Genomic DNA, 19,319 nt, shown 5'->3' with positions numbered 1-19,319 from the left:
TGAGAAACTAGGTAACTTCACAAAGGCTTTAGCCAGGGTTTCACAGCAGAAATTCATTATTTAAAGGGAATTTGTAGATCATCAGATACCCATAATGAAATATAGAGACGATATTAAAAAGCAAAATAGATCATCTTCTGCACCTTTCCATTTGCCAGAAAAATTAAAACTTATGCAGAGTATTCTTACATCAAAGACTCTCCCCCTCCCAGTTTTATTGAGAAGACAAAGACATTTTCAACATTTCAAATTACAGTGCCTTAAAAAAAGTAGAAATTGACTTGAGTGTAGTGCTATTAATTTGATTTAATAAATATATTTCTAAGGGATGCCTGGGTGGCTCAGTGGTTGAGCATCTGCCTTCAGGGTCCTGCATCAGGTTTCCCACAGAAAGGCTGCTTCTCCCACTGCGCATGTCTCTGCCTCTCTGTATTTCTCATGAATAAATAAAATCTTTAAAAACAAAACAAAACCAAAAGCAAAAAAAAACAAAAAAAAATTTCTACTTTGTTTTCAATGGTATATGTGAAGTCATACTTTATATAAAAAATTAATTAAAAAGTCAATATAAAAGGTTAATGTTTTTATATTGTTCCTACCAAATAATTTCTAGAACTTGTATATTTCTATTTTTATTACAGTTCATGTTATTTCTACAAAAATAAGAGTTAGGGATGCCTGGGTGGCTCAGCGGTTGGGCGACTGCCTTTGGCTCAGGGCGTGATCCTGGAGTCCCGGGATGGAGTCCCACTTTGGGCTCCCTACATGGAGCCTGCTTCTCCCTCTGCCTATGTCTCTGCCTCTCTCTCTCTCTGTGTCGCTCATGAATAAATAAAATCTTTAAAAAAAATAAGAGTTAATAAATTGGTAAAGTATATGATATACAAAATAAATCAAGTACACTCTCCAGACGGTCTGTATAATTGCATACTTAACAGAAACTGGTGACTGCTTCTCTATTTTCCCCTAATTATACTCCATTTATAATCAAATTCAAGTCACCTTAAATTTCTTCAATTAATCAACTAAATTTCAAATTTTACCTATTATGCGTGTCTACCTCACTGAGTAATTCTCTATTGGTTAATTACTTGTTAACACAAATATTTACTTTCACTTATCATGTCCTGGGTAGTCTAGGAAAACATTCTTCTGCACATTCAAAAAGTGTAACAGGAGCAAAGTATGTGAGCAAAGTCTTGAACAAAGATTTTCATAGACAAGGTGGTATCTGAGATGGGCCTTTAAAGATGAACAGGATTTTAGGAGGAGGCAGGCCTGAAAAACTGATCTTCCCTATGTGGAGTGTGAAGCAGAGAGAATAAGAGAAAGGAGAAGGAGAAAGCTGGTTAGGCCACATTCTTGCAACAGTGACCACCTACCATGGGCCAATCACAGAAGATTTGGCAGTGAACAATACATACTCAAGTTTCCTGTTCTCATGAAGCTTACATTTCAGTCGGAAGACACATGAATGAATGAATGAATGAATGAATGAATGAATGAATAGGAAGGAAGGAAGGAAGGAAGGAAGAAGAAAAGAAGGAAGGAAGGAAGAAAAAAAAGAAAGGAAGAAGAAAGAAAAAAGAAAGAAGAAGAAAGAAAGAAAGAAAGAAAGAAAGAAAGAAAGAAAGAAAGAAAGAAAGAAAGAAGAGAGAGAGAGATTGATTTGGGGGGCTGGTAAGTGCTAAGAAGAAAAATAAAGCAAGATAAGAACTGGGGAGTGACAAGGGTGCTGGTTTTGATAGCCAGGAAGGGTCTTTGATGTTACATAGCAGCACTGACATAAATACAATGAAAGAGTGAGCCATGTGGGTGTCTGATGAAAAAGTGTTCAAGATAGAGCAAACAGCAAATTTCCTCACAGAAATGGCATAAAATCAGACTTTGAGATCTTAAGAGTCATCTTAAGCTTTCAGTTGGGATTTACATGACCAGTCTTGTTTTTTACAAAGCTGACTCTTGCTACGGAGAGGATGAAATGTAGGGCAGCTCTCACTGAAGCTGGCGCTTCTCTCTAAAATACAAATTTACGTCACTCCTCTGATTCAAAGCTTTCAGTAGCTCTGCACAGTCCATGTTCCTTAGCCTAGCAAGTAAAATCCTTCTGGATCTTTTATAGCCCCCTAACTATTTCTCTGGTCTCATTCTTCCAACCAAAGCCTTCCTTGTCCATTATACTCCAGGGGGAAGAAATTACTTCACTACTAACATATACTTTGATGGCTTCATACGTGTTACTCTCCAGAATCTTCTTGTTCTGTCCCATCAGCTTCAAAGTCCTGCTCAATTAGATCACTTTTGTGAAGTCCTCCCTGACCTACTCACAATAGATTCCTCCTGTAGTACTTCTGTGCCTTATGTATATTGTGCAAACGTCTTCTACAACCATTCCGTTAAGGACTATCCTCTGCAAATAGCATTTTCAGTAAGTTGAAAATGCAATTTTGCACTCTAGTACCTTTCCAGTAATGATTATAAAACATCAAAAAGAAGACAGTAACACAAACACTGAAGCAAGACAAATGGATAGGACACAGAGAAATAACAATCATGGTAAAAGAGAAAAATAGCACTCAAGATATTCCTCTGTAGGGATCCCTGGGTGGCTCAACGGTTTAGTGCCTGCCTTAGGCTCCGGGCGTGATCCTGGAGTCCCCGGATCAAGTCCCGCATCGGGCTTCCTGCACGGAGCCTGCTTCTCCCTCTGCCTGTGTCTCTGCCTCTCTCTCTCTCTCTCTCTCTCTCTCTGTGTGTGTGTGTGTGTGTGTCTATGAATAAATAAATAAAATCTTTAAAAAAAAAAAAGGATATCCCTCCATGTGGTACTGCTGCCTATCTTGTGCTGGCACCCAGCAGTACTCCACCCTGCACTAGATCAAACTATTTCTTTGTGCCATGTAAAACTGCCCACAGCTCTAATGTGTTACTATGCATATTATGGAATACATAGCATGAGATCAAATTTCCCAAGTTACATAACCGGTATTACATATTCCTGTTAGTTGCTCTTATTACTATGTAAATTTGATCACTTTTGTATCTCTGTTGCTCAGCATAGCATCTCACATAGAATGGACTTTAAATTAGTGTTTGCCAATCAGAAGTGTCCCCCCCCAAAAAATTATCAGAGCCTGACCAAAGGCAGTGATAACAGGGATTGTAAGGTGTCGTGACAGACGTTTAAAAAATGACACTTTGTGCCTATCACAAAGTTTGCTATATAGCAAGACTCAAATGTTTGCTGACAGGGCACAAGAAGTATGGAAGAGGACAAAATTGAGTGAGGGTGAGGTTGCCAATGACTGGAATTTGTAGCTTGGGGTAACAACCATATTTCCTAAACAGAAGGTACAACAAACAAAGAGAAAGAGACTTGAAGACAGACCTTGATGATACCAACATCGAGGTTAAGGCTGAGGAAAAGGCACAGGCAAAGACAACAGAGAGGGAATTATAATAAGACAGGAAAAGAACGAGAGCAGAATACTTTCAAGGTTACAGAATAAAATCAAATACACAGAAAAATTAAGCAAGGTCAGAGCTGAGAAGTATCTACTTGGTATTGCATTTCAAATCCACTGTCGTTAAAGCTAAAGTAACAGACATGACATGCTTTTTCACTGATTTTGTGAGAAATACTCATAACTATTTTGTGAAAATATTTCATCTTTATTTACACATTTTAAAGATGCACATAATAAATATAGAGAGTAAACTTACATCAATTATACTCAACTTGGGTTATGCTAGTACTTTTACTTTTGTAAACCCTTTAAATCTATGCCAAAATATACTGCCAACCATCTATTTAAATGAAAAGCTACATCTGAAATACAAACAAAATCCCTGTAAGATTAGATTTGGGAGATCTGAAGTTATGATATCTCCTGAAACAGAGAGACCACTGATGTTGATAAAGCCAAGGAGCAATTTATTATTTTTTAAGCCTTACCTCAAAAACCTTGCCCCAACCTGCAAATCAGAATTGTGAAATCAACACTCTAGCGGACTGCGTACCGTGCTTCTGTTTTAGAAGCCCTGCATGCTCTAAGTACTGTCGTTAATAAGCCCAACAGCACAACTAATGCCAGTATAAGCGCTATCTTTCAAGCTTTTTTCATATCCCAGTGTAGAATGTCTTAGACACATCACTTGTGCCCACTGTTAAAAGCAAAATTAAAATTTTAACCCACTTTAATCATAAATTACCTTAACTGTAAATGTTTGTTTTTATATGACATTTATCGTAAAACCTCAAATGACATGCAAAGATACAATTTCAGTAATCCTATGAGATTAAAGCAGCATTTTCTAAAAAAGATTACCTATCACAGTACTGAGTCTGCTCTATCAGCGTTTTCCTCTCAGTGATTTAATCTACTCTCAACTGCTTTAGTCTACTTACTCATAAGTTGTTTATCTTTACTTCTAGCCCCTATACCTGAATGTCCTCTCATTCATATTTTCCAGACCTCGGGCATCCCCCTCTCTCCATGGGACATGGTACTGCTCTTCACTCTAGCCAACAGCTAGAAAATTGACATATTCTTCAATAAATCTCTGTACCATAGTGACTATACTCAAGCCATTCATTCATCATTTCCACCTCATGGTTTCAGTGTGTACTTATTTATCTTTGAATGTAAATGTTGAAATGTTTAAAGTCATATATTATATGATTAATGTAATGTTGGAGACTGATCTGTAACACAAATGAAGTCAAATTTCATTGGCAGGCTGAATACAGGTGAATATTTTACTTTCTTAGATGAGAAAAAAATCTATAAAAACTTCAGAGAATCTAACTGGAAGTCACTTTTAATGAGTCAGAATTCTTCAGTCACTCTCCTGATGTTACTCTACAGTAATACGTCCTTCCTTCTCCCTTTTTATGCTATACAAAAGACGAGGCAATACATACAAACAGTCTCTTGGACTTTACCAGTGAAAACCAGAACATGAAATATGCCCTGGAAATCATGGTTACTTCCAAAATCCCGAAGAAACTCATTAAAAATATTCCCCTTTACCTCTTCTTATATCAATGTACCTTTTTTTTTCTTTTGTCTTCTTTTCTTTTTTTTTTTTTTTTTAATTATTTCTCTTGGGACCCACATAAAATATATCTACCATACCAAAATCACTGAAATGAAAATTTTAAGTGGTCTATTGTTAAGTTAGTAAATAAAGCTCAACTACCCACGTGCATGATACTAGGATGCTCTCGTTGCTACAAAGACAAAAGACTAACCTAACCTTAAAGAATTTATCTTTCTTACCAGGAGGGAATGCATTATAACAAGGCGAAATCAAACACAATGTATCCTACAATAATACAGTTGCCATAAAAAAGTGACGCCCAAGAGTTCAGGAAAGTAAAAGCAGGTAGACTAATGAGAGAAGGTTTCATGAAGATGTGACATGTACATGAGATCTTAAAAGTCAGGGAGGGGACCCCCAGGTGGCTCAGCGGTTTAGCACCTGCATTCAGCCCAAGGCGTGATCCTGGAGACCCAGGATCAAGTCCCACATCAGGCTCCCTGCATGGGGCCTGCTTCTCCCTCTGCCTGTATCTCTGCCTCTCTCTCTCTCTGTGTGTGTCTGTCATGAATAAATAAACAAAATCTTTGAAAAAAAAAAAAAGTCAGGGAGGTCACCTCCAGTTTCATGACAGCAGAACACATAACTATCTACAAAGACCCTTCTCTTTGAATAAGTCCTCCTAGACAATGAAAACCAGAGACAGAAACAGTCTGTCTCGAATACACCTAAGAGAGAGTTAAACCCAGATAATAATATGAAGATGAAAAATAGGTAGAAACAAAATAAATGATAAAACAGGAGGAAGGGAAGGAAAATGTAATCATAGCATATTACTTGGCTCAGCAGCAAACAATATTTACTGTTAAAAACTAATGGAACATAAAAGTGGTATTTAAACTGACGTAGTGATAGTTATACTGAGAGGGTGAAAAAGGGGGGCGAAGGAGAGATGAAAGAACACTAATAACCTTAACTATCACAATAAAACAGATCATACCTGTATGCTAAAAAGAAGATAGCATTTATACACATATTATGGACTTTCTTAACCCTGCATATGTATTTAATAGGAATACTTTTCACCCCCCTCCAAAAAATTCTATCAATAAAAGGGAAAAAGCAAACTAAAAAATAATTGAAAAATATAAGACAAAGAAAAATAGCATGTAAAGGACATCTCAAGAAGAAAAATCTGCAGACACACTATTACTACTACTAGTACTACAACTTCAAATACATACACACACATGTACACTCACAATCCCAACATTTATGTTCGATTACCTACCCCACCTCTCTTTTTTGCTTACAAAATTGGCAATTCACATTTTAAAGCAAAAATGCAAGGACACAGGCACTCTCACATATTACCAATAGGAATCGAATTTTTGTAGAGTAATTTGATATTATGTTTCAGAGCATATCTGGCTCCACCTTGAAAGTATACATACATGCCTTTGAACTTTCAAATTTCATTTACAGGAATTTTTCCTTAGTTAACAACTAAGAATTTGCATAGAAACTCACGTATCTCAAGGTTATTTTCTGAAATAGTAAAGTACTAAAAGGTTGGAAATAACAGAATTTACCCCCAAAAGAAAAGCAGTTAAATAAATCATGGAATATTCACATAAAGGAGTACTAGTCAGCCACTGAAAACAATATTGTAAAGGACAAGAGGTAGGTAGTAAATCAAGAGGATTGTAGGAAAAGACTAAGAGGAAAGAGTGTGAGTGCAAGTGTGGAGTTCACAAGTCTAGGAAATGGTAAATCATTTATTTCAGAACACTAATTATTTAAGGAGAAACAGTGGATATTCAGGAAATCCCTAGTATATTGGTGGACTGAATGTATTGCTACACTTACCACCTGAGCAGTAAAGTTGATAATAACATAAGCTCTGGAGCCATAAGATCTGAAACATGATATTCAAACTCAAGATTTTTCAAGTACTACCTGACAATTCTGAACCTGAACCTCAGACCCCCATCTATAAAACAAATAATAATACCTTTCATACTATCATTATATAAATAAAATATGATGTATATAAAACACTGTGCACACCTGCAACATAGTAAATACTAATAAACAGCAGCTTTTTAAGAATTAAACCACTGTACAAAAAATAAATTTTAAAAGAAGTACGGAAGTAGAAAGTCACCACTGTTAGATATCTGCATGGTATTTATTCCTGAGTAATTATCCTAATTATATACAATGCTAAGCACATACTATGTAAGTTTGTCAGTGGAGTAGTCCATTTCAGTTTTAACCATAACTGAGAACATAATCATACACTGCCTCTTGCAGGAGAACTGATTGTTCAGTGATAATATGAGCTAAAATTATTTAAAGAATAGAATTTATGTTTCTGTTTCATTTACATGTTAATAACCTTTACAGTTTATAAAAAGCTTTTGTTTTGTTCATTTCAGTTGTGAAACTGGCATTGTATGTATGGACCGTCCTGCTCTATTGGTCAGTCACTTGCTCAGATCTACAAAAGCAAGGAAACTAGACCTCATCTCTTAGTTTAGACCTAATGTTATTTCAATTTATTTCTAACTTTTTCTTATTTTTGTCATTTATTTTTCACAAATATTGATAACTATACACTTTCACTTATTTAATAGTTTCAATATGTAAGTCTCTAGAGTCACTATGTACAAACTAAGTAAAACCATCTGAAAGAAAAATGATGGCGAAGCAATAATTATATAATTGAAAAGACCTATCCTTTTATTTCAAAAGCTATTTAGAATGGTATTATAGTACATTTATAAAAAGCATTTTCAGCAAAGCAATACATAATTTTATTCTACTATTTATATAAATGAGGTTCATGAGGCTTAAATGGAACAGCAACTTAGCAAATATAGCAAGAAAGAGCATGCTTTTATATTTTTTTTAAATTTTCTTTTTATTTATTTATGATAGTCATACAGTGAGAGAGAGAGAGAGAGAGGCAGAGACACAGGCAGAGGGAGAAGCAGGCTCCATGCAGGGAACGTGAGGTGGGACTGGATCCTGAGTCTCCAGTATCACACCTCCGGGCTGAAGGCGGCGCTAAACCACTAAGACACCTGGGCTGTCCGCTTTTATATTCGTTAACATTATTACTATGTTAACAAAGGAAACAGGATCATCTAAAACTGAGAAGTTATTACTGGTTCTGACATTTCATGATGGCTATCTTCACCATCACTATGGTGATAATCATTTTTAAGTGTAGATATCATTTATTCAACACCTATTATTTACCAACAATCAGTAATTATTTTCTAGAAATACAGTAAATTGAAGTAGCAATAAAATTTTCCCTGTAGTAATAAAACTTTAAAAACTATAAAAATATATACAAAGTTATCACTAGGAAAAAAAAAGATGTTAATTCAATAGTGTGCTTTTCACCTATCTTCATAAGAAAACAAAGCAAATGAAGAAAAATACTTTCATCTCCAAAGAAAACAGAAACAGAATGTAAGAAAAAAAAAATTGTTTGTCTTCCAAGCAGGGTTATTACATATAGAGCAACGCCTTAAGGAAAGTCACAAAAGAATCCACTGTTAAGTGTATCTTTTGAAAACTCCTTTAGGAACGTAGGTCTGGTGCAAGGTTGTTTTGGATCCTTATATTTCCTATCCTAATTACTCCAAAAATAAATAAAACATTTACTGAGCATCTACTATGTACAAGATACTTTAGTGGGATTAAATTTAACACATTAAAGTTGTATATCCTACCGATTAGGTAATTGTCAATGTTAGACTTGCCACTAGGGGGAGTTTAATAAATTCAATTGAAGATGGGCTGGAAGAGCTTCAGGTTAAAGTTATCACCTACTTGGTTCCAAGATGCTATGGAATTGTGTATTAAAATGACTGTCTTAGTAACAATCCTATAATTACAACATATTTTTTCTTTAAGTAAAATAAAATGACTCTCACTTAAGGGATCAAAGCTAAATAGATCTCAATAGCATTTTCAGCTCAGACTAGATGTATTTTTCTGACAACACTGGCATATTTTAGACCTCATTAGCTAAAAAATAGTAACTAAAAATCCAACTTAAATTTAATATTGGGTTTAATAGCCACATTCCTAAAATGAACTTTGATTAACTGCATTATAAAGTAAACCATTTTTCATTCAGGCAAAAATAACTTATAATCAATTTTATATGATTCTGTATGTGAATGCCAGTACTAGGCTTTTCTTAGGGAGCAATGTAGTGACATTTTAAGGTATTTATATGACTAGCAGCAAGGCATGGTGCTCAACAAAGATTAAGGTGAATGTGGAAAATGCTTTAATTATACTGTATTATGAGATTATTAAATACAAGTATATTAAAAAGTTTTAGAAGTATATTAAAACACTAAGATGAAATAACGAAAGGTACATCTTACATTAAAAAAATACGTTTAGGGATCCCTGGGTGGCGCAGCAGTTTAGCGCCTGCCTTTGGCCCAGGGCTCGATCCTGGAGACCCGGGATCGAATCCCACGTCGGGCTCCCGGTGCTTGGAGCCTGCTTCTCTCTCTGCCTCTCTCTCTCTGTGTGTGTGTGTGACTATCATAAATAAATAAAAAATTAAAAAAAAATACGTTTAAAGGGAAGATCTTTAATAAAATGTTAATTAGAACCAAAGTTGCTACACTTTATAATGCATACAGTATTAAGGCTTTTGATTTTGTTTTTTAAATCAGCCTTTGTTACAACAATGACTAAAACCTAAAAATTCATCAGGGATATGTTCAAGTTTTCTAACCACACAGATAAAACCCATGATATCTCTATTTTATATTATATTAGGTGTATTAGGATATTAATAAATACATGAAGAGGCATTTGGGATGCCTCTCAATTTTAAATAAGGATGAGGGTAAGTTAGGCAAATATATTTTTATATAAGATGCCACTCTACAAAATAGGTATCACAGAACCGCCAAGACAGAAAACTGCTGACTAGGCATTATGCCTAATGTCAGCCACACTGCAGGATAAGACTTCCAAATTTTAATCAGTGTATTTAGAGGTTAATATTATCTGTTAATGCCAAGTCTAAATCTTTAGAACTATAATAACGGGAATTCTAAAAGGAAATTAAAACTCCAGAATAATGAAACATAACGAAAATAACGAAAAATCCAGTTACTGGCTCCAAACACAAATTTTAAACTTATTTTTCTGACCTGCATTAATGACCTAAATTAAAGCTTTAAGCAAAATGCACACTTCTGACTTGTGTTGAGTAAACGTTTGTGTTCTTGAAATGGTTTATGAAAATCTGAAAAACGTTAAGTAACTCAAACATCATCATTAGTAATAAACACATGAGTACAGCCAACACGCAGCAGTCAATCTGTGTCAAGCACTGATTTTTTTTTTTCTGAAACATTATTTTAGTTACCATCTCACACAAATATCTCACCGAAACAAAATACCTAAGTTTCTAATCACTCTATTAGAACTGATAAAACTTTGAAGTGGGGAGAGAAAGATACTAAGAATGCAAACGTCTGTTTCAATGATTCCACCTCTAAATCTTTCAATTTCCAGACCCTAAAACCATCTCAAAAGTGTAAGTTCCCCCCAACGGGGTGGCTGAACATGCAAATCCTCCGCTGCCTCCTGTCCACTACATTCACTCATCTCTGCTGCCACCTCTATGTGTTTTACTGATATGATCACGTTGGGCGCTACAAAATTACTGCCAAATAGGTAAATAAGAGCGCACCAGAAAGCCGGTTGCAAGGACCAAAAAGTACCTTCACAGGAACTGAGAGCCCTTCTCGCAGACGGCACGTGTTCAGCTCTTTAACACATCTGGCCCTACCAGGAATGAGAATAATAACCGTCCTTTAACCGAACCCACGAGGGTATTAAAAGTGGAAGGGGATTCCAAGGCGGTTTTATGTCAAATAATCCACGAGCCCCACAGGGCAGGCTAGACCTGTCAACGAATTAGGAGCAGAAACAAACAAACAAACAAACATCAGAACAGAGGTGCAGATGGGTGGGGGTGCGAGAGGGTGTGCGCGCGCCACGGACTGCGGGTGGGGGGGGGCGCAATTTTTAAAATGCAATAATCATAAACGGAAAAAAAACCAAAGGCCTGGGTCTCTCCACCGGCCTCCACGTCTCGGCTCCAGGGACGGTGTCGGGAACGAGCCTGATCTCCGGACGGCGAAGAGCCGGGGGCGGGGTGGGGCCGCCTCCCGCACCCGGGCAGGGGACGCGCGCGGGACACTCACGTTTTCTGCACCGGCTTCCGCCGCTTGCGGCTGGCGTAGGTGATGTGGGCGCTGCTGCTGTTCATGGTGCCCAGCGGGCGGCGGCTCCTCCGCGGGAGCGGGCGCAGACGGCCCGTCCGCGGCACCGGGCAGGAGCCGGGTCCGCGCAGTCCCGCCCGCCCCACCTGCGTCCGCCCCGGGCGGTGGCGGTGGCGGTGGCGGTGGCGGTGGCGGAGGCGCCGGGCCCCAGCAGCCCCGCGCGTCCAGGTGCGCCGCGCGGGTCCGACGCCGAGGGGCGAGGGGCGGAGACCCGCGAGCCCAGAGGCGCAGGTGCCTTCTACATCGGCGGCGGCGGCGGCGGCGGCGGCGGCGGCCGAGGCGGAGGCGGAGGCGGAGGCGGCGCGGCGCTGTCCGCAGGTGAGGCGGCCCGGGCGGGGGAGGAGCCTGGGCCGCCTGTGTGGAATCCTGGCCCGGGTCGCGAGCTGCGGCGCCGCGCCCCGAGACGGTCGCCGCGGCCCCTCGGGGAAGGGAGGCGCCGCCGCGCTGCTCCTGGGGCTTCCCCTCTCCCGGGTGCTTCCCGCCTGCAGAACGCGGACTCCGGCCGCAGTCCGGGGCCACAAGCTTCCGCTCGGCTACGCGGCTGCCCCTGCCCTGAGCCAGTGGTCCCGGTCACGTCCTCGGGACCCGGCGTCGAGTGGACGCTCCCTGCGCTCCCTCTCGCCGCGGCACACGCCGGCTCCGCGGCAGAAGCGCCCCCGACCCCTCTCCGGCTCCGCCCAGCACACCGTAGCCCCGCCCCGTCCCGCCAGGCCCCGCCCCTCCACCCCAGTCCCTCGAGGGCCCCACCCTCCTTGTACGTGGTGACGTAAGGCGTAACGACGCCCTCCCCCCCACCCCCGTAGCCATCTTCTTGAGGTCAAGGGGAGGATTCTGTGGCAACCCTTCCAGTCCAGAAAAGGGGTGTGGCAGCTGATTACCTAGGAGCCGAACTCTTTGTGGCTAGGGTAGCTCAAGGACAGACTTGCCAAGTAGTGAGCTTGACTTCACCTCTGTGAGTGACTCAGCTAACTTTGACTAAGAATTACAGTGAGCTGGCAGATAGCCAGGGGGACTCTAAATATTTTCCTAGAGGGGAAGGCTTCGTTCGGGAGGCTCCGTATGAGTTGAACTTGAAGCCTAAGAGTTTGCTTGGCCTTTTTTTTTTTTTTTTTTTGTCTCCACGCTAGACAATATAGTATCTTTTTCCCCAGCCAGAATAACTTGGTTATTTTTTAGTCAATGGGATGGAAAGGGAGCAAGGAAGAAGGAAATCACGGAGCATCTGGAGATAATAAATCTGTTAGGATTGGAGAGAGGAGCCGAAAGTGAAGTTCAGGGATTCTAGAATCCGATCACAAAGCCTTGATGAAGAGTCTATAAAGTTTATCCTGTAGTCAGTGGAAGCCCTTAATAAAAGATACTCAGCAGGAAAAGTGCCACTGCGGTTCTCAGAAAAGTCACTCTGGGAGGAAAGTGCAAACTGGATTACAGGAGGGCAAGCCTGCATGCAGGGGGAGTAGTAAGAGAGTTGTTGAAATAGTCCAGGTGAAAGTCCAGGAAAGTGGCAGTAGGACAGAGAAGAAAGAACAAACATGATGATGGAGACGGGTCAGGAGATGAGAAGACATCGATCGATCTCAAATGGCTCCAAGATTTCTGACTCTTTCTGTGCTGGTAACCAGGATGTTGAACACAGACAGAGAAGTTCTGTTTCCTTGCTAGGAACCGAAGGGCATCCAGGCTAAGATGTCTGGATGGTATCTCTCACCGTATCCTACATTCCTACATTTTGATAGGTCTTCAAGCCCTTTCCAACTGGTGAGCTTGTAACTTCAAATTCAGTGCATCAATAAATGGAGCTTATTGTTTAGATTAGCTGAAACGGCTTTACCATCGACTCTACCATTCTCCAGGTCCCCTATGAAACATCTTCAAGTCCCCTTCCACTTCTACTTAATTATTACAGCAAATGCTAATACATTTTGTTCTTTGCAATATCCTGAATTTATCTCTCTCCACCTTATTCTTCAATAATTACAGAGGGAGAGTACCCAACTCAAATGGCATACTATTTGGGATTCTTAAACTGCTATCGTCCTCTCCATACATTAATTCATCAAGAGAAGAGATTTTGTAAAGGGTAACACCTATGTGTCAGGAACTGTGCTAGAACTGGGGAGATAACGGTGAATAAAAGCAGAAATGTACCGTGTAGTCAAGGAATATTGTAATATTGTGATCTATTAGGTAAATTTGACCTGGTCATTAAGGCAAAGATAGGTCCTCCCCCCCCCCCCCAAAAAAAATAGTAACTGAGTTAAGGTCTGAAGGATAAATAGCATTAGCTAGGAGAAAAGAGGAGAGAAGCATTCCAAGCCAGTGAAACAGTATAAGCAACATCTCCCTATTGGGAAGGAGCCTGGCTGATATGAAGGACAAAAACAAACTTGGAGCATCAATGGTGAAATTTGTGTTTAAAAAATATCATATCTGCAGAGTGTAGAACAGATTAAAGAGGGAGGATTAGAGTAGAGTACATGGAAGTAATACAACTAGGGAAACCATTTGCTGTAGACTACCCCAGAGATGGCAATTATTGATACTAGGGTAGAGGTGATGGTAGAGATGAAGAAAATTGAATACATTCCATAGATATGTGGGAGTTCTTGGAGGATAGAGTGGATATATGACAGCAAGGGAAGAGGATGTGTCACCAACTTAATAGTTTTCCGTACTGTGTACCTGGCTATGTGATGTGGCAAGTACTTCTGGGAAATCATTAATTTAGCATGGATCTCTTATGTTTGAGATACCTTTAAGACATCTAAGGGAAGATATCAGGCAATAGAGTACACAAGTTTGTAACTCAAAGAAGCTGTATAAGCTAGAGACATAAATTTAGAAGTCATTTGCATTTAGTTGACAGAGCATGGAGATTTTAGGGTACAAATATATGCTAGAAAAGAAGGGCTGGGCCCCAATCAATTTCAATATATAATATCTAATAGCTGAATAGAAGATGATGGACTTAAAAAACAACAATTCAAAAAGAGTCACTAAAATGTTAACTGGAAAATATGCAGATCGTTATGTCATAGAGAACAAAGTGGAGAACTGTTGGGAGTGGTTCACAGTATTGAATGCTGTTGATAGGTTTACATAAGATGAGAACTGAAACTGTTGGCTTCTCAACATGGACTCATTGGTGACTTTACTGAACATTATGTTGGTGGATAATGAATTGGGTTGGAAATGAAGAAATGACATAAATACAGACAATTTTTTAAAGTTTGGCTGTAAAAGGGAGAGGCTTGGGAAGGTCGCTAGAAGGAGAGTAAAGGGTTAGGTTGGGATTTTATGTGTGTGTGTATTTTAATGAATAAACTTGTGAAGTTGAGAGAGAGAGGAGAAATGGATATTGACTATGTAAAAAAGACAAGAAACAATGAAGGAACAATACATATTAAAAATAGTAAAGACAGAAAGGAATGAGTGGCCCAGCAGAACAGGGGAATTAGGAGTATAGTAGATGAGGTAATAGTAGAAATAGCTCCTCTAGTGCTTTATTTTTCATGGTGGCCCACAGCTTGTTAGGGAGTTATAAGAAATGCAGATGCTCTGAGTGTCCTTGCTGAGCCAGAGTCTGACCTTAACAAGATCTATCAGATAGTTCAAGTGTACATAAAGTTTGAGGTGCACTACCCCACAGAAGCTGGGGGAAAGAAGAACAGTGGGTGAGACCTGGTAGGCTGGTGATTTTTGTTCATAAAGATGAGGGAGATGTGATGAGGCACATATTCTAGCAGGACCTACAAAGAAACCAGGTGTTTTTTGTGGTTGATGGGTTTTGTTTCCATTTTACACATCTGTGAAGTAGAATTGATCTGGGAAATGGCAACAGGGAACTAGGTAGACATCAGCCCTATATCCTGGGTGTGTGATGAGAGAAAATAATTAGGCACCTAATTTGGGAGATGATAGGCACAGGGACAGCTAGCTTTCAGTTTAAGGCAAAAGAGGGAACAAATTCCCAAAAGTGACACCGCATGTAGAGGACTTTGCTGTCTATGTCTTACCTTCTCTTTTATTGCTTCATCTCTGTATTCTTATTCATTGCCATTCTATCTAAAATGTATAAAGTGTACAAATAATTTCCTCCTAGCATAGGAACTTCAGGAGTGAGAAGTGCATATCAAAATGTAATTTATTGATTGTGTAGCTTAAACCTCCTTTTAGAAATGAGATAAACGCAATGTACTAAATCACATAAACCAATCCTATTTTAGTGTTATTACAAAATGTCCACCCTTTTTAAAGTTGTTAGTGACTTGATATAATCATTATCTTATTTTGTCCTACTTCCATACCCTAATCTTCTGCTTGACTTCAGGACTATTTTCATTATCCAGAAATCCTATGGTGCTATACTATATTACAGTCTTATTTTAGTAATCGATCTTTGTATAATAGATCATAAGACTAATACAGTTTTCAGAATTTCACTTTAATAGTAACACCATGCTCTTCCTTGACAATTTTTGCTTAGTATGTCAATGAAATTAGTCTTTGTAGTATAATTCCATTAAAAAAAAAGAGTTACCATTTTCTGGAAGCTATCACTTTCTACTTCTAATATGTCTGCTGTTGAATATGGTTCTCAAAGTGTAGTTTGCGGCTATCAGTCAGATTTTAAAATTTCCTGTGATCAATTTTTATGTAACAATATAATTTCTTTCTTATAACAAATAATTAGCCTAAAAGAGTTTGTGAATATTTTACTCCTTTATCCAAAGCAATGTTAGGCTTTTATTTAAATTATGTGAGATTACTCTCTGATGTTTCAGATGCAGCTATAGGTCTATTGGTTCCTATTTCCTGCTAAGTATTATGAGAAAAAAAAAAAAGAATTATGTTTTAGGAATGCTGCTTAAGATAGCAGCTGTTTTAGAATAAAGGAAAATAACTAAATTGAACGCTAACCCTATTCTGTCACAGTACATGTATTCATTCATTTCATTTAGCCAACACAATGACATCAGTTGAACACCATGCAAACCACTAGCTCCATGTAGTTCAGAACTTCAACATGAAATTGTACTTCTTCCTTTTGATGACATCATGTCTTTGTGATGCTGGGTTTTTGTAAGTTGTAGTAATTTTTTAAAAAGGTTTTATTTATTCATTAAAGACACACACAGAGAGGGAGAGACATAGGTGGAGGGAGAAGCAGGCTCCCTGTGGGGAACCTGACATGGGACTCGATTCCAGGACCCCGGGATCCCGGCCTGAGACAAAGGCAGACGCTCAACCACTGAGCCAGCCAGGCATCCCTGTAAGTTGTAGTTATAAAACACAAGGACCATGAGAAAATGACTATGAAATAGAAAATGAGGGTAGTGGTTTCCAATCCAATTCCAAGCTTTGAGAATTTGTAAAGTGCCCAATAGATGTGCACATCTCTTTAAGAACGACATAAATATTTTTAAAAATGCAAGGTGCATTATTTTTTTTAAAATACCAACTAATAACTGTAGACTTAACTACTTGATAAATGGAATTGTGAAGTATTTCTTTTACCCTGTGTTATTGTGAAAAAGTTATTAACACACTAACAATACCATGAACTGGGGAAGTCTGGGAATCTGTAACATTGCTAAACCCTTCCCTTAACAGAGGAGAAACCTTGGGGCCAGAGAGAGAAAGTGGCTAGCTTCTCATAGCCTACCTAGACTGTAGGTCTTATGACTTCTATTCCAATAAAAAATATTTATGTCACTGTGAACTGGTTGATTCATTTCTTACAAATCATCAGTTTATACATCACTTGCTTTGACACTAACGAGCAGACATAAATATCTAATAGCTATTTCTTAATGCTTAATGCCTTCTCTCCCTGTTTGGATATCCCACAACACCGTCATAGGTAGAAGCCAAAAACAAAAGTAATTAACAGGTAGTGAAGAACTTTGGAAATACCTTTTGGGCCAGTGCTAATCTTAACACTAACACTAACGCTACAATAAAATGTAGGAATAATTTGAAATTAGTCAAGATTATTTTTTTTTTACTTAGGGATAATGTTTTGTTGGAAGAAACATCAAGAGTTTTAACACACGAAAGAACATTCTTAAAATATTAACACGTATTTTATTTATTTATTGTTTGTTTGTTTTAGCATGTATTCCATTTGGATCTTGGTTTTTGCTTGCTGGAACTTTTATAAATGTGAAATTTGATTACAGGATAGGTTATGAAGAAGTTTTATGTTTCACATGCTAAGATTCATATCTGATTTATTAAACATTTATTTAAAAACATACAAATGTGTAAATATTTTCTGTTTAATGCCATTTAACTTTACAGATAAGTATATTTGGGATTCCTATAGTGATACATGTTTTATGTATTTTAAATTATCATATAGGAGAAATTGAAATAAAGATTAAAAACATTTATATTAGATATTTTTTAAATTATATCAAACATGCTAAGAAAAATCTTAAGGAAATGTAAGTTATTATGACATTCTGACCTAAAATCTATCATTTAGATCCGCTAAACGTTAAAGACTAGCACATTCTTATGCATATTAAAAAGCAAAAGCGGGGGTGCTTAGGAGGCTCAGTTGGTTAAGCATCTGCCTTTGGCTCAGGTCATGATCCTGGAGTCCAAGGATCAAGTCCCATGTTGTCCAGCTCCTTGCTGAGCAAGGACTCTGCTTCTCCCTTTCTCTCTGCCCTTTCCCCCATCCTCTGCTTGTGTTCTCACTCTCTCTCTCTCAAATAAATAAAAATCTTTAAAGAAAATAAAAGAAAAAACAATGTTTTCTTTCTTGAAAATGTTTAACTTGGATTTAATCTGTAGACAGTGGTTCTTCACTTTCATTGTACATTGTAATCACCTGGAAGCTTTAAAAAATACTGATGTCTAGGGTTTCTTTACAAAGATTTTAGTTTAATGATGTAGGTTATGGACTGGGCATCAAGATTTTTAGGGATAATAATTGTATTGTGGTTACATAGGAGAAGACCCTTATTCTCAGGAAATGCATGCTGTAACATTTAAGTGTGAAATATCCCCGTGTCTGTAACTTATCTAAGAAGGGCCTAGCAAAAAAAAAAAAATTAAAATAAAAAAACAAACACACATACATATAGATATGCATATTTATACATACACATATACACTGTGAAGGGTATAAAGGTATTTGTTGTATTATTCTTTCATCTTTTCTGTATGTTGAAAATTTTCGCAATAAAAAGTAAGAATAAAAACAACCTTTGACCCTCAAGTTTAGAATTCAGAAACAAAATAATTATTTGGAGCCTAATAACTGTTTCAGTGAGAGACAAAGCCAGGACTGATGTATTAATCACCCAGCTCTTGCTAAGATAAAGCTTTAGATCTTGCTCTAACCCTTAATATTCCAGGAAACAGATGAAAGATAAGTGAAAAAAAGACTCACATGAAATTTCTGCTCTTCAGTGTGAGAACAAACCTAAAAGCCTAAAATCACCATTTTGCAGCATCTGTGAGCTGAGGAATATATGTGTTACTAGTTGGGCATTTCAAGAATTTAGCTGGTTTATGCTAACTACAAATCATTTTACTGTATTCATTTGTTAGTTATACACACTAAAATGCAAATAGTTTCATTTCTATTTTATTTCTACTCTAGTCTAAATTTCTAATACCTCCCAAATATTTTTTTTACTTGTTCTTATGCTGTAAATTAGAAATTTTTTCTTTATCCATTTTCTTGCATAAACTCCCTGAATTGCATAAGACTTTATAATGCATCAATAGTCAGGATTTATGTGTTAGGCTTACATGCTAAAATAATCAGTTTTTTAAAAATTTTTAGGGAAAAAATGTTAACTTGCACACCAAATTAAATCTTTTCACATTAGTGCTAGCAGAACAAGTATGATATGTAAAGGTTAGGACCCTTCTCAGTCAAACCCTGTACCAAGCATAGTAAAAAATCTGCCATTA

At 38.1% G+C, this 19,319-nt stretch overlaps 1 protein-coding gene across 1 annotated transcript in view; it reads right to left on the bottom strand.

Moving 5' to 3' along the window:
* AHR (aryl hydrocarbon receptor) overlaps positions 1 to 11,499 on the bottom strand; it is a 49,844-nt gene extending 38,345 nt beyond the window's left edge. The window contains exon 1 of the mRNA XM_055314747.1: positions 11,307 to 11,499. Coding sequence (XP_055170722.1) covers positions 11,307 to 11,371 — 65 coding nt within the window. The 5' untranslated portion in view covers positions 11,372 to 11,499. The remainder of the gene's footprint in view (positions 1 to 11,306) is intronic.
* Positions 11,500 to 19,319: the final 7,820 nt, after the last annotated feature.

The sequence above is a fragment of the Nyctereutes procyonoides genome, unplaced genomic scaffold, assembly GCF_905146905.1.
Source record: "Nyctereutes procyonoides isolate TBG_1078 unplaced genomic scaffold, NYPRO_anot_genome, whole genome shotgun sequence".
Taxonomy (NCBI): domain Eukaryota; kingdom Metazoa; phylum Chordata; class Mammalia; order Carnivora; family Canidae; genus Nyctereutes; species Nyctereutes procyonoides.
The sequence above is the reverse complement of the archived record's forward strand: the minus strand, read 5'-3'. Positions and strand labels throughout refer to the sequence as shown.